At 34.5% G+C, this 14,863-nt stretch overlaps 1 protein-coding gene across 1 annotated transcript; it reads left to right on the forward strand.

Moving 5' to 3' along the window:
- The first annotated feature begins 3,621 nt into the window (after positions 1–3,621).
- On the forward strand, positions 3,622–9,659 carry LOC126733330 (probable Histone-lysine N-methyltransferase ATXR5). Its single transcript, XM_050436568.1, has 6 exons — positions 3,622–4,241; positions 4,339–4,446; positions 7,443–7,672; positions 7,802–7,902; positions 7,991–8,203; positions 9,178–9,659. The coding sequence occupies exons 1-6, from the start codon at positions 3,905–3,907 to the stop codon at positions 9,335–9,337; spliced, it is 1,149 nt and encodes a 382-aa protein (XP_050292525.1). The 5' UTR covers positions 3,622–3,904; the 3' UTR covers positions 9,338–9,659.
- Positions 9,660–14,863: the final 5,204 nt, after the last annotated feature.

Genomic DNA, 14,863 nt, shown 5'->3' on the forward strand with positions numbered 1-14,863 from the left:
ATAATAACATATAATATAATGTGAACTACAATAACCACAAATTGATTTTCCCCTCACACTACGAACTTTCCATTAATTTCCTAACTCCATATAAACTAAAATCAAGGAATTGTAGCTCTAACATCAAACCTTAACCCCTAAATAAAGTTTTGCAATTTCCAATTCCCCAAATGCACTCCAAATTTGGAATAGGACATATAGTAAACTATCATTCAATAATAGACAAAAGAGAATCCCCTACAAATCAAACTAACCTTAGATAGGTCGACTATATTAGGCAAAACTATCAAATGAGTTTTCAAAGGATCAGTCATAAAACAACAGGAAGATTTCATTTGCTTGTTCTTTTCTCACTCTTTTATTTATTTATTTATTTGTTTTTTTATAAGAAGAAGAAGTTTTGATAACCAATCTGATCAATTACAAAATTTCAAGAATACAACACACCCACTTAATACTAGTATAAGAATATAGAAGTATATCAATTAAAATCCTCCTTTTTGTATTTATAAGTCATGTATGCATAACCACATAGACATAAATATCAAATCCTTCAAATATGACCTAACAAATCATCATATGATGGAACCTCACCTATACTTCTCATCAAATCATCAAAAGAACACTATCTATGGCTTAATAACCTTCATAAACAATGATTATAACCGTAATCCCTAGTGCGCAAACCTTATTCCAAATCAAATCCTAGTATAGAGTCTGCAAGATCATAACCTAGCTCTGATACCATTACAATTGTCACGCCCCGAACCTAACTATAAAGATAGGCATGTAACAACCGCCGCACGCTTATAAAGTAAGCCATTTACAAGTGTGCAAGGTCTTCTTAGCAACTAAAATTTATCCTCAAAAATTAAATCAATTAAATCCAAAATACCTCAATAATTTCTTTATGAATAGGTCTCCAATAATTTAATAAGAACAAGATCCAAATCTTATGTACATAGTGCCAATTGGCCAATAAATATAAAACTATTAGAAGACCATCCAATCCCAAAATCACTAAGCTTCTTTTCCCGCTCACAACACAACATCAAAACTCCCAAAACATGTTATTCTTCATAATCTAAAATTGGAGGGGAAAAAGGGGTGAGCTGACAACTCAATAAGTAACCAAAATCCCAATAAGTTCTATCAAGCAATAGATCTGTAAAGTAATAAGATGTAATATGAGCCTTCAAAGTTATAATATGCTATGGGTTTTCAAAAATAACTAAAGAAGTTTCATAATCTTAAAATAATAAGTTGCAATTAGATCACATACTTTAATTTTACAAATATATCATAGATGGTTTAGAAAGTAGTCAGTTTTTCATATATTAAAAGTTATAACTTACAATAAGTTCTAAAAATACATAAACAGTTTTAATGACTCGAAATAGTTCAAATACTCAAACATTTTCAAAATCACACATGTAGTTTTAAGAACTCAAAATAGTTCAAATGTTCATACGTAATTCATATTCTTAACAATCTTATGTGTAATGACCTAAGGAAAAGCGCTAGCCACATTTGCGCTGTACCTCAAAAGGACTAGTTACAATTGAGACTCCTTGCAGTTGTTAATAAAGCTCAGTTCAACCTAGTAAATACCCGATGTGGAACTCATCACACACCTACACACATCACATAATTAATCAAATTAGGGCATCACAAGAATATTACAACATCTCCAATTTGTGAATTTCTAATGATCATCGTGTTCTACATGCTAGATCCTTTACTAATCTATGTTCTTATCGAAACCATGACTCTAACTGATATCAATCGTCTAATTATTTTCTTTTTTAAAAAAACTCCAATTAATATAGGAGGCGAGACTTTTTTTTTTAATAAGAATCAACACACAAGATGTTATAACGGAGGTAAGAAGTTCTCTCCTAAAGTAAGAAACTTAAATGATGGTTTGTATTGTTGTATTAAAGTGTGCATTCTTATAGGTTAGGAGGGTAAGTGTAAAAGAGGGTATAGTTTAGGGGGTAAGTGTAGCTTTTTTAAAAAAAAACAATCATAATTAGTAGAAATAATAGAGGAGTAGGGATTTGAATCATGGATGTCTCTGTTAGATATAGTAGAAAGTACCAGTTGAGGTACAAAGACTCTTGGTAGCTATTTGGTTAATTGACCGCATTGTTATTATAGGTAATTTGTCCTAATATCTCTAGAAATTATTATATTTCCAAAAATAAAAATGATTAGGTTTTGTTTTTGTTTTTTAGGGTGAAAGTAAAATAGTAACCATCAACAACCTCTGAAGATGATAAAATATTGGGCATGATGGGCTTACCTTAATGGGCCTGACGGATTGGGTCTCTTGGGCCTGCATAAGTATGGTCCCAGCTTTGAAGGCCCATCACTGCTGACGCAGCGAGGACCCATGATCCGGAAATGGGAATCCTTGCTCACCACGTTTGGAAGAATTGGGAATAGAGTCCCACATTGAAAAGATGTGGAAACCAAAAAGGGAAAGTCAACCCCTTATCACTATAAAAAGGCGTAATACCCACAGAAACCGAGGTATGCTTTTATGAACCCTCTCTAACGCACTAAGTAAAACAAAGGAATTCTAACTTGACCGTCGGAGAGCCTTCGGCCGGCACCACACCGGTGCTTCTCTGAAGGATTCTTTTGTTTGTTTCGTCGTGCAGGTTCGATTCGAGTCGCGAGTACGGTGTGACCCATTGGTGACGGTTTTCGACGTCATCAACCTCATTTGGTGTGAGTTTTGAGCAGGACTTCCCCCTAAAAAAATAAATCCTAATCCAAAAAAGTTTTTGATTTAGCATCTTACACACAACTTGCATAAAAAAATATTTTTCTGAAGTCTAACAAAAGTCATATTCTAACCTAAGATGATGTTGTAGACAAGAAAACTTTTAGGATTTGTTTGATATAACTTAAATGTCAACTTATGTAAAATGTTTAAAACTTTACATTTAAAAAAATGTATATATTTAAGTAAAATAAATTAATAAAATAAGCCCATCAAAGCATGCAATAAATCGTAGACCCTTGACAATAAATTATGAGAAAAGTTAACGGACCTCTAAGGACATTAGTTTAGAAAATATTTTTAGAAACTTTTTACTAGAAAAGATAAAAGTAACTAATTTTTTGGGCAACTTTTTTATATTCTCATGAAAGTAGTATCATAACTTTCCTAAAATAACCTATTAACAAATGCTCTAAAAACATACATTAATATAACCCATAAATTATATAAGCAAGATTCTCCACTTTTAGTAGTATCAAGTATGTGCAATTTTTTTAAATGATAAAATTTAAATATTTTTTTCTTAAGTGTAGTAAATCAGCTTTTCCCAATTAAATTTAAAAACATATCCGCAATGGATATAATAGTCCTTAGATAAAAATAGTAATTTTTATGCTTTATTTGTCAATACAATAGTTTTTTCGAAATAAATGTAGAAAGTTTCCTAAATAAAAGTTCGACTGTGCCCACTGCTACTCACTATTCACCAGTGGTTTTCTTTAGTAAAATTACTAAAACACCGCCAATAGGTCATACGGAGAGATTACCAACATATGAGGTCATTTTCGTCTTTTTGGATTCACAAACGGCTACAAATATAAGAAATGAGAAACGGGGGTGGACTTACGAGGTGCGCAGGTTACCAAAAGTGCGCACCTTAGTAGAACCAATCACATAACTCCACGTCAGCACACACCCCCCCTCTCTAGACTCTCTCTGGTTCCCCGCGAGCAAAAAAGAGAGAAGAGAGAGAGAGAGAGAAAATAAAAACTCTCACACCAATTCGCCGGTCTTCTTCATCTACAGAGAGTCTATATTTATAGATATTTATATATTTATATATTTTTTCCCAATTCCGATTATACCCTTGCCAATAATCCCCAACCTGCCCCTATGGCTCCAGCTCAACGACTCATCCGATTCAGCGGCACGCTTCGGCGGACGGAAGCACCGCGCCGTCCGTCGACTCCGCCGCCGTCTCCTCCGCCTAAGAAGCTGAAGCCGCTATCGGAAGTAATGGCGAAGGCTGGTTTCGCAGTTGTTGAGAAAAACGACTACAGCGACGTGAGCTGCGAGCAATGCGGGTCGGGCGAGCGTGGCGACGAGCTTCTCCTCTGTGACAAATGCGACAGAGGCTTCCACATGAAATGCGTCAGGCCGATCGTCGTTCGAGTCCCCATCGGATCCTGGCTTTGCCCCAATTGCTCCGGCCACCACCGACGTTTAAGAAGTACGCGTTTTCTTTTGTTTCTGTTTTTGTTTTTTTTTTTTAGAATCACAAATGTGACAATGTGGTAAATTAATTTTTAATTTTTAATTTTTTGAAGGTTTTTCTCAGAAGAAGATAATCGATTTCTTTCGGATTCAGAAGTGTAGTAGTGATAAGAAGAAGAAGGACAAATGTTCGATGATTTCTCCTACGCCATCTCCTCAAGGTCTTAATCCTTTATCTCGATCATCAATCATTGTTAACGTCGTTTTCATCGAAATTCGAGTGACTACTATTTACGTTTTTTCGGAAATTTTTTAATTTTTTTTTTGTGATTGTTTATTTTTTTATTTAAATTTTTTTAGTGTCATTTGTGTCGGACTTGATCATTGTTGGTTTAATTTTTATTATTGATTGTTTCTCTTTCAAATTGTTTTCAGGGATTCTTACTGCATTAATTAAATGCAACAAAAAATGTAAGAAATTTGACAATTTCACTAAAGATACTACTTATCAAAAAAAAAAAAAAAACTTGTTTTTTTTTTTTTTTTTTAGGGGGGGGGGGGTGGGGGTGGGTTAGTGCTTAATCCAAAGTGAGGATTTTGAAGATAGAGACCATATATAGAGAGTATTTATAAACATGATTGAGTTAAGGGGATAGGACAGTTAAAAGCGCCCTCAAAGCTCAATGCTCAAAGCTCAAAGCCTCAAGGTTTGAGCGCTTAGCTCATTCAATGAAGCACGCCTCAGGCACCCTTTTCTAGTGCTTTTTGAAGAAGGAAAAAGCACGCTTCAAGATCAAACTTCAAAGCTCATTTAATGAAACACGCCTTAGACATAGTTTTCTAGCGCTTTTTGAAGATGTAAAAGATATGCTTTGGTTCGTTTTTAATTGTTCGCTAAAAAAATATATGAATTGCTAAAATCAACTCATTGATCTTGAAGGAAATGACATGGAAATTGGATATATTAAACAAACATTGTTCTCAAGGTGCTCCATTACACAAACAGTTTTTTCTTTACATATTGATAGACATGAACAAGGATAATTTACCATTCTTGTGGTTTTTGGTTTTTGCCTTTTGGATTATTTTCATTGAACCATATACTTCCTTATGTATTTTTATAAAGCACAAGAGAATTATCCAAAATGTTATGTCTAAACTTTCTATTATTGGATTATTATCATATTGTTTTTGATTAATAATTGTTTTCAATTTTACCATATGAAAATTAAAAAAAAATTGAAATAACTTGTGTAAAATTTAAACTTACAAAGTGTGCAATGGCACCATCCAATTTAGCTAAGTAGCAAAATATATTACCATTTTGAGGTTATTAACTTTTTTTCTTCTTATTATATGCTATGTATCTTTTTATTAGAGATTATTATATATTATATTTGAAAAATCTGTGCTTTACTTCAATCATGCGCATAGTTGCGCTTTGTACCTTGGCTCCAAGAGGCTTGTGCACTTAAGTACGCTTGACGCTTTTACACATTCAAAGTGTTTATTTACTCTTGTCGGTAAGTAGAAAGTTTTATTAAAAACACCCCCCCCCCCCCCCCCCCCCCCCCAAAACCCCCAAAAAAAAGGATACACAATAGCATAGAATGTGCCTCATGGATTCCTAGTAATCCTTTGAGAATGCTGAGGTATGCCCTAGGCAAAGTGTCTGTTTACATTATTGCTTGCCAAATTTAAAAATATTTGGAAGTAAGGATGTATGTAACTCTTTGAGGTTATATATTGAATGAATAAAAATAGATTTTTACATTATCTGGATTGTAGGATTATATATTGTAATCAAGCGACTTGAACTTGCGAAAACTAAATAAGGTACTCACATATCTGAAGAGAATGAATCTCATGATTTGTGAACTTCAAATTTGTTAATATATTCACTATATCTATGATAATGTATACCTACTAAATGTATAGGATTGAACTTCAATTGCATTCAGCATTTGCCATCTCTGCCTTGGACTTGTGTGGTATATATAATTTGACCAAAAGATGCTAATCTCTGTGTCTCTATGCATAGGTTTGTATGCATGCATGTGTGAGTATTTACATATTGGACATTTGAAAAAGTTATGATACATACGTAGTACTTTTATGAGTCATAATCATGTTGACAGAATCAAAAGGAAGCATAAATTTATAATGCTTTTCCTTATTTTCCCCCTTCCTTTTCGAAGCAAATTCTGATTATACAACATATATAACTAAATCCTTTCTGGATTTGTATCATTAATGGTTTGCAAGCCATGAGGGCAGTCTCTTCATGCAAAAATAGTTAAGGGTAAGACAGTATCCAAGTCAGCCTCTTAGGGTTCTAATTAAATGTCGCCAACACAGGGTATTGATCCTATCTCTAATGCAAACAGTGCATTTTATTCATGACACAATTCTAAAAAAATTAATAAAGTGTCTCACTCCACCTACTTCGTCTATCAGTTTTAAGATGTGAGTAGCATGCCCTATCCCTTAAGAAGGTAAAGGGGTCTAGTATAAGTTGGTGAAATGTTCTCATCTAGAATTTTTCCTTGCATGGTGCTTGTTGGCCTTGTTAAGTTATAGTCTTTTCCAAGATAAAATGAAATAAAGTGTTAGAATGATGCCTAATCATTCATTCAATGTTTTTATAACTATTTCCCTCTTTAACATGATCTTTTCAAAGACCATCTCTCTCTCTTTCTCTTTGCGTGTTGCATGTGCATGTGTGTACAACCTCTATACTAAAGCTTTGTATCTTGTGTGATGGTACAATTGGTTGGGGACCATGCCTCATTAAGCAGAGGTCATTTGTTCGAATCTCCCCTTCTCCCTCCTCTTGGTGGTGAAAGCTTATTTAAAAAAAAAAAAGGTATTGTAATTCACTTACATGACTCTCTCAGGAGGGCTTGATGTATCATTAGAGGCTACAAATATAGCATTATTTTTTTTGAGCTCTCTTTTGGATTCCTTTATTTGTAGATTTCTCTCTTTTTTCTTCATGCCTACTTGCCCTGAATTTCAGTGTTTAATGTCACATTTAAATTTCTAAAAGACATGGGAGAACCATGAATCTTCGTTTGATTTTTTTAATTTTTGATTATATGAGCACTTTTTTACAGAGAATGAGATAAATCTTAAACCAGGTAGTTCCTAAGTTTGACATATATCTTCATGCATTGATTGTAAGTTGATGCTTATGTATATTTTGAATTGACTTCAGATGCTAGAAAGCGTAGGAGACGCTCAGGATCATTGGTGTTGCAAAAGAAAAGAAGGAGACTATTGCCATTTGTTCCAACAGAAGATACTTCCCAAAGGCTGAAACAAATGAGTTCCCTTGCTTCTGCCTTAACAGCACTGCACATGGAATTCAGTGATGATCTCACTTACATGCATGACATGGCTCCCAGATCAGCCAACAAGGCCAAGTTTGAAAATGGTGGAATGCAGGTTTGAACTTGAAATTGCTCCTTCAATTTTGTTTCCCATTTGAATTTTTGGTCTTCTTTATTAAGACATATCGGTAGTATTTTTTTTACCATCTAGCATGTTAGTTATAGTATGTTGTTTTTCTATTAGGTTCTTTCCAAAGAAGATTCCGAGACCTTGGAACAATGCAGAGCTATGTGTAAAAGAGGAGAATGCCCTCCCCTTATTGTAGTTTTTGATTCATGTGAAGGGTATCTTTATCTTGAACTCATTTGTAAAACTAGTAACTATATATGATACCTGCATATTGAGTAGGTTCATTGTCATCTCGTGATGTAGTTATACGGTAGAGGCTGATGGCCAGATTAAGGATATGACATTTATCGCTGAATACACGGGCAATGTGGATTATCTTAAGAATCGGGAACATGATGATTGTGATAGTATGATGACCCTTCTCTTGGCAACCAACCCATCTAAAAGTCTGGTCATCTGCCCTGATAAATGTGGGAACATTGCGCGCTTTATCAATGGCATAAACAATCATACTCCGTAAGAACCTATCTCTTTTTGTCCACATTCTGGCTAAATTTTTAAAGAATAAATAACTAGTGTTGGTAAAAGTGCACTTAAAGCATAAACTAGTGTTAGTTTAGCTATTTTTGCCTCTAAAGCGAAGCACTTTGCTCAGGCGTGCTTTTTGGAGCTTCTTCATAAGTTTTATGATATGATAAATGGTACACATAAGCCCATCCCTCAACCCCTCGTTACAAATTCTAGAAGACAATAAAAATATCAATTAGGAACATGCAATCTCATCACCACACAGCATGAGATGGAAGACTCTAGAGCCAAAGACAAAGTGTTCCTTTTCCGTTTTACAACTTATGTCTCCTTCAACTTTCTGCTTTACTCTCTCTCTCTCTCCCTCTCCTCTACTTGATCTAAAGGCTAGTTCACCTTTTTTTCCCACTTGGTATAACCCCCCCCCCCCCTCTTTTTTTTCTTTTATTTATTTAAAAAGTCCATTCATACCAAAAAAAAAAGTGTGATTTATATCATGGCTATCATAATCATACTTTATTCAATTTTGTAAAGCACAAGAGAATTATATAAAATGCTATATTTCAATTTTATATGATTAGTTGATTACTTGATCATCATATTATCCAATAATAATTGTTTTCAAATTTACTATACTATTTATTTTTTTATAAATTGTGCTTTAATTTAATTAGGCGCATGATTGCATTTTGTGCCTAGGCTTCAAGAGTCATTTGAGCTTTAGTGTGCCTCACACTTTTACCAACACTAACACTATAAATAAAAATATTCTCAATTCTTAGTTGTACAACTTCTTAAATTGCCTTTGGCTATATTTCTGTCTATCCACAACACTTCTTTTCCACTTTAATCCCCAATGAGCTTAACATAATTAAAGTATCTGTTTTCCTTGTATTAAGATTTACCTTTCAATTAAGAATATTTGAGTCCCTTATGCTTTAAATGGATCCAATTCTTTGCAGGGAAGGTAGGAAGAAGCAGAATTGTAAATGTGTGAGATACAGTGTTAATGGTGAATGCCGAGTCTTTTTGGTTGCTACTCGTGATATTGCTAAGGGCGAAAGGCTATATTATGATTATAATGGATATGAGCATGAATACCCTACTCACCATTTTGTCTGAGATAGCATAGAGTTAGTATTGTCTAACATTCCTACACAAATGGGATGTAATTTTGGATCCCAATAGATCCTTTTCTTTATCCATTTTTTCAAAGCTGACTCAATATTTCTGTGGAGCAACAGTTTTCTTCTACAATTAGCCATGGGCTCTTCATTGTAATTTTTTATGTAGAGCTGGCCCAATATGTGGCCATGAGAGAATAGTTTAGGCAAGGATGATTTTCCTTGAATTTGGCATATGAAGAAAGATTTCTTCGTATTTAAGAGACAAATCTTTTATGATACAATTTTAAATGGAAATCTTATTGTTTTTTCCTTAAATATTATAATGACCATCATTTCATTGCCTCCAAGATAATTTATGGATAATTTGTTAGACTACCCTCTTTTATCATTCATTTATCTATTTTTCTTTTCCTTTCCTTCACAACACTCTGTAGAAGATTAAATTTGACAATTCGCTTTTCTGCTTGATTTGCTAAGTGGTAACCCATTCCCACAAGATATATGTACAATAATGACTATGGGGAGAAAATGTTGTGAATAATTGCTCTCCATTTGAAATCACACAGTGATAGTGATGCAGTTTGTCCCTTCATATGGAAATGACATATGGATTCCTCAATCATTAGAATTGTATTTAGTGCTCAATTGCAGAGACCTTTTAAGATGAAACTTTCATCATCAGGTCATGCTGGACGTTCACAAATGTGGGATTCTAATAAAATAAAATAAGGTAGAACCCTTCTCCTAATTAAACTATGCCAAGACTCTATCTAAACTGGTCTTTCTTGTAGTTCTGAATGTTCTGTTTGGTACTAATGGCTTTCATTGAATTGGAAAAACGTTCCCAGTTACATGCTTTAGTCTTTTAAATGATTACTCTCCAATTGTGATCATACCTGAAATATACTAGAATTTTTATGATTGTTGCTGGTTCTGGGACAGGTGTGAACTGGTTCACAAGTTAGTGATAAAGAAATTGTACTTGCCTCCCCCTTCTTTCTTTTCTCTATTATGTCATACTGCACTTGGGAGGACTATAGATTCTCCTTTATTGGATTCAGTTTAAAACCCATGGGAGATAACTCTACTGTTGGTCATTTCTTTAGGGATCCTCTGGCATTTGATTTGTTTTCTTTGGCTGTTGCATATACTATTTGTTTGCTCTTCGCTAGTTCTTTGTTTTGGGTTGCTTATAAAATGTTTTAGGTGCTTCATGTCAAATCTAGGAGTTAGTTTGATACCATGCTCACGTGCACACACACACACACACACACAAATTGTTATGGATGCTTAGGCTTATCAGCCCAAGTGTGTTGTATTGATAGGCTATACAATAGGTAATATGCAAGTATTTCTCTTGGATGTGTCCCTCAGTCCATTCGAAAGTCACGTATTACATTTCAATTATTCTCTGCCACTTTCTTAGAGGTTGGACCTTAGTGTGGTGGCAAGTGCCCTCTGCCCAAGTGAGTTCAAGTCCAGGAATCATTCTCTTTAATTTTTGGGGGGTAAGGCTGCCTGCCAGCCTCCTTTCCCAGACCCTGCAGAAGCTTCCTCGCCTTGTGCACCGGGTATGATATTTTTCTGCCACTTTCTTCTAATGTCAGAAATAGGTGATAATTTACAGATTTGAAATACATTATACATTCTTTTGTGATTCATCAGACTACAATGGTTTAAATTATCATAGTTTAAGTTGTCAGAGAACACCCATCTGACAGTTCCTTTTTTTAGTGAAGAGATTTCAACCAAGGGTCTCAGAAATCCCAGAGACAATAATTTATTCTCGCATTCTATTGTACAGCAGAAATGTGGATAAATTCCCATACCTTCTGCATGGTTGGCTGAAAATATCTGGAGACTGTCACATTTGATGTGAGGATATTAGTTACTCAAATCAATTCCAGTATTGCTGTCAGTTAGGAATTAAGTGAGAGTATTTTACCTCCTTTAAGGTGCTTAAGATAACGCCATTAGATCTGCAACCCAAAAAAAAAAGAAAAGAAGGATTTTTCCATTGGATGTAATCAATCGTTTTGTTTTGTTTTTTGTTTTTGTTTGGAGCTAATGTATTCTTGGGTTGCTGGAAAAAATTAAGAAGCAGTGTTAATGGCAGAGAGGATAAGGAGATTTTTATTTTTATTTTTTAACTAAGAATGTCAGAAAACAAGCATTCAATCATGTATCAGTTAAAGTTTTAAGCAAGGTATTGGGGGTCTTAGGCAAAGTTGATTTTTATAGATTATATTAATATTACATGCTGGAGTATTTGATGATTGGGTTGGTTATAACACTCAGCAGGATTTTGTATGTTTGAGAATTGGAGGAGAGAACTGAGTCAAAGCTAATTGATGCAAGTTGATCAATAATTAATCTCCTTTGGATTGAAGATTTGATGTACCATCTGGATATTATGCTTTTCATTGTTACACATTTTCTCCAAGACCAAAGAAAAGCCAATGTCTTATGGGCTTCTACATTTTCTACTGTGCTTGCAATGGTTTTCTATAATAAGAATGAGGAAGGATATTGGTGAAAGGTTGAATGCCATCTATCTGGCTCGTCCAAGGGTAGGCAGTATTGTTTAATAGATAGGTAGTCCAAATTTTATTTTAGGAAGAATGTAGGAGACTACTACTAAAGTGTTCCTTGTTACAGAGATGTTTCAGTCCATAAGGTACTGAGAGAGGCCATAGATGGTGGATAACCAAACCATATTCCATTTGCGATGGGTTTTATTAATTTGCACTAGTCTTATATTTCTTTATTTCAACAAGATTCTAACTTCTCATTTTACCATGTACAAGGACACGGTACTATTGAGAGCAATTTTTCTAAGTTCCTTTGCAGTATGGACATTCTTTAATCTTTTCATCTTGAAGCTTTGTAACTGTAAACTTACCACAGTCAACAGTTCCTCCATGCTTTTATTAGTAGGCAACTAGCATAGAATGCATCTGCTTGAGCATGTTAGGACCATTGTTAATGCAATGCTATTACTATGCATTGATGTACTGTTCACTGTGCTATAGTTGTGTTAGCTAATTGTGTGGCTGTGTGAGTTAGTTGCTGGTGGGTTAGTTAGTTAATAGTGGAGGTAGTTAGTTAGAGTTAGTTGGTTATGGAGTTAGTTGGTTATGGAGTTAGTTGGTAGTGGAGGCAGTGGCATTGCAGTGAGTTGCAGAGGGGAATTGTATAAAGGCAAGGCCATTGCAAATGATTGTTAACTATTGATCAACAGAATTATTCATTTCCCTATCTATGTTTTTTCTCTCTTCTCTCTCTCTTCTCTCTCTCTCTCTCTCTCTCTCTCTGTTCTTTGGAGGTCCCAGCTGTCCTCGAATTCAGCTACCAAAACAAGTTCCACCTTTCAGAGCACTTGGCTACTGATAATTTTCTTGATTCCATAGTCTTCTACTTCTGATGTGTATCCCGCTATTGAAGGCTGTGAGGATGCCATTATCGTAAATGAGTTTTTTGCCGTAGGAAAAGTGAGAATCAAAATGAGTACCTGCCTCCGGGACTAATCTGTCACCACAAGAAGGAAGATGGGATCAATATGTGCAACTCATGCTAGCTAGGCCAATAGCTGATTCGCTAAATTTGCTAGAATATAAATTAGGCTGTGTGACAACATTGTTGTTTATAGGTATAAGGTATATACTAGGAAAAAATTTGCCAAATAGTAGCTTTTTAGAAAAAAATTCGGTGCATAGCATGTGGATGAAACATTTTAGTAAGCTGGATTGTTTTTGGAACTCGAGTTCCAACCCAATTCCCTCTTGCGTGAAGTTTGACATGAACCAAAAAAAAAAAAAAACGTGGAACTTGAGTCTGGGAAACTCGAGTTCCATTTGAACAAAACTCGAGTTCCTTGCGAAAAATCTTGGAACTCGAGTTTCATAGACTCGAGTTCCACTTTTTTTTTTAAAAAAAAACAGTCTAACTTACTAAAATGTTTCATCCGCATGCTTTTTTGCTAATATTTTTCCAAAAAGGTGCTTTTCAACAAATTTTGCCTATATACTAGTGTAAGTTGTAATATGTGAGTAATCTACATTGATAGTAAAAGAATGTGGGGAAAATTTAAAAATAAAATTTTTTGTTTTAGTGGCTCAGATAGTGTCGTGTCAATCTGGAAACAAAGTTTCCGAATTGGCACTTCAATTGATTCATTATTGAAGAGCTCACCTGATTCTCGTTAGAGAGCCACTTGATTGTAGAAATCTATTGAAAAACGAGGGGAAAAGAGGGGTTTTCACTTCCTAACGTAACAACCAAGGCAACGTTTTAGAGTACTTGTATCAGTCAAAGTGACATTTCAAGTGTGCCTTTGCGAAGTAATTCTTCATTTGCACATCTTTAGAAAAATTCACAGGTATCTCCAAGTTTGATTCTTGAAAATCATGGCTTAGTTGTATTCTAGAGACGACTTCACTAGTAATCCTTTAGCAAACTCATTTGAGCTAGGGGCAAATATTGTGTTAAGGATAACTCGAGCCTTTTAGCCTACTGTTCTTGGGTTTAATCTTATTAACAACTAGCCTCTTTGCATGAGTGATGTACTTACTCAAGGGCTCTTTTATTTATTTATTTTTCCTAAAATACAAAACTTTTCATTCATCATAATTCGAGGTTGATGCATTTTTCAATCACCAAAATTCCTAGGTGTGGGATGAAATGTAACACAAAATATAAATATATCTGGACATGAATAAATCTCATCACACCCCTAGGTATATTTGTAATTGAAAAATGCATCAAACTTGAATTATGATTAACGGAAAGTTATGTATTTTAGAAGAAAAAAAAAAAAAAAAAGCCTCGGAGTACACGCTTGTGAAGAGGCCAGTTTTTCCAATAATAAAGAATGCATGATTAAATGTTGATGCATTTTAGACTAATATATATATCAATTGTCCAAAATTTATAAATGGCAAGCTTTCGTCTAGCCTCCACCTTAAGTTTGAGGGAGTGTTAGAGGTATTACGTTTATATGAGTAGGCCTAAGATCCCTAATTTTGTTATAGGCCTATGTATGCCCAATCCTAACTTCCTTTCCCTATATAAACCTATATAGGGTTCATTATAAGATTATAGTGGAAATAAAAGCCGTTGGGTCAAACTATGTAAACCTTGTGTTCTCTCTCTTTTCTATATACTCTCTCCACTCTCATAAAATCTAACATACGAGATGAGAATCAATGTTGCTTGATATCATACTTCCTTAATTATTGTTGCTAGCTCCTTTTGTCTTGTTTGGTATTAGTCGTATATTATATAAATGATTCCATGGCTTAGCAAGAGAATGAGTTTTGAAATCACAAGTATTAAAATTTACAAACAATTGGGTTTATGGCCCCAAACTAATATGGGCTACTGGAAGCTAAGGCATAAGAAGGATACATGGTCAATTGGATTCATAGCTGCATATATTGCATAGAAGGGCTTTAAGGTGGCAACTGGCATGGATTAACTTGCTACTTTTGCCAGATCTAAAAGAGGTGATTGGTAAATGTGG

The sequence above is a fragment of the Quercus robur genome, chromosome 6 (genome assembly GCF_932294415.1).
Source record: "Quercus robur chromosome 6, dhQueRobu3.1, whole genome shotgun sequence".
Lineage (NCBI taxonomy): Eukaryota > Viridiplantae > Streptophyta > Magnoliopsida > Fagales > Fagaceae > Quercus > Quercus robur.

Excerpts from the sequence above, each read along its gene's own strand:
- LOC126733330 (XM_050436568.1), top strand. The coding sequence starts at position 3,905 with ATGGCTCCAGCTCAACGACTCATCCGATTCAGCGGCACGCTTCGGCGG. Across the intron at positions 4,447-7,442 it reads TCCTACGCCATCTCCTCAAG|ATGCTAGAAAGCGTAGGAGA; the intron begins GTCTTAATCCTT and ends AATTGACTTCAG. Across the intron at positions 7,903-7,990 it reads GTTTTTGATTCATGTGAAGG|TTATACGGTAGAGGCTGATG; the intron begins GTATCTTTATCT and ends CTCGTGATGTAG.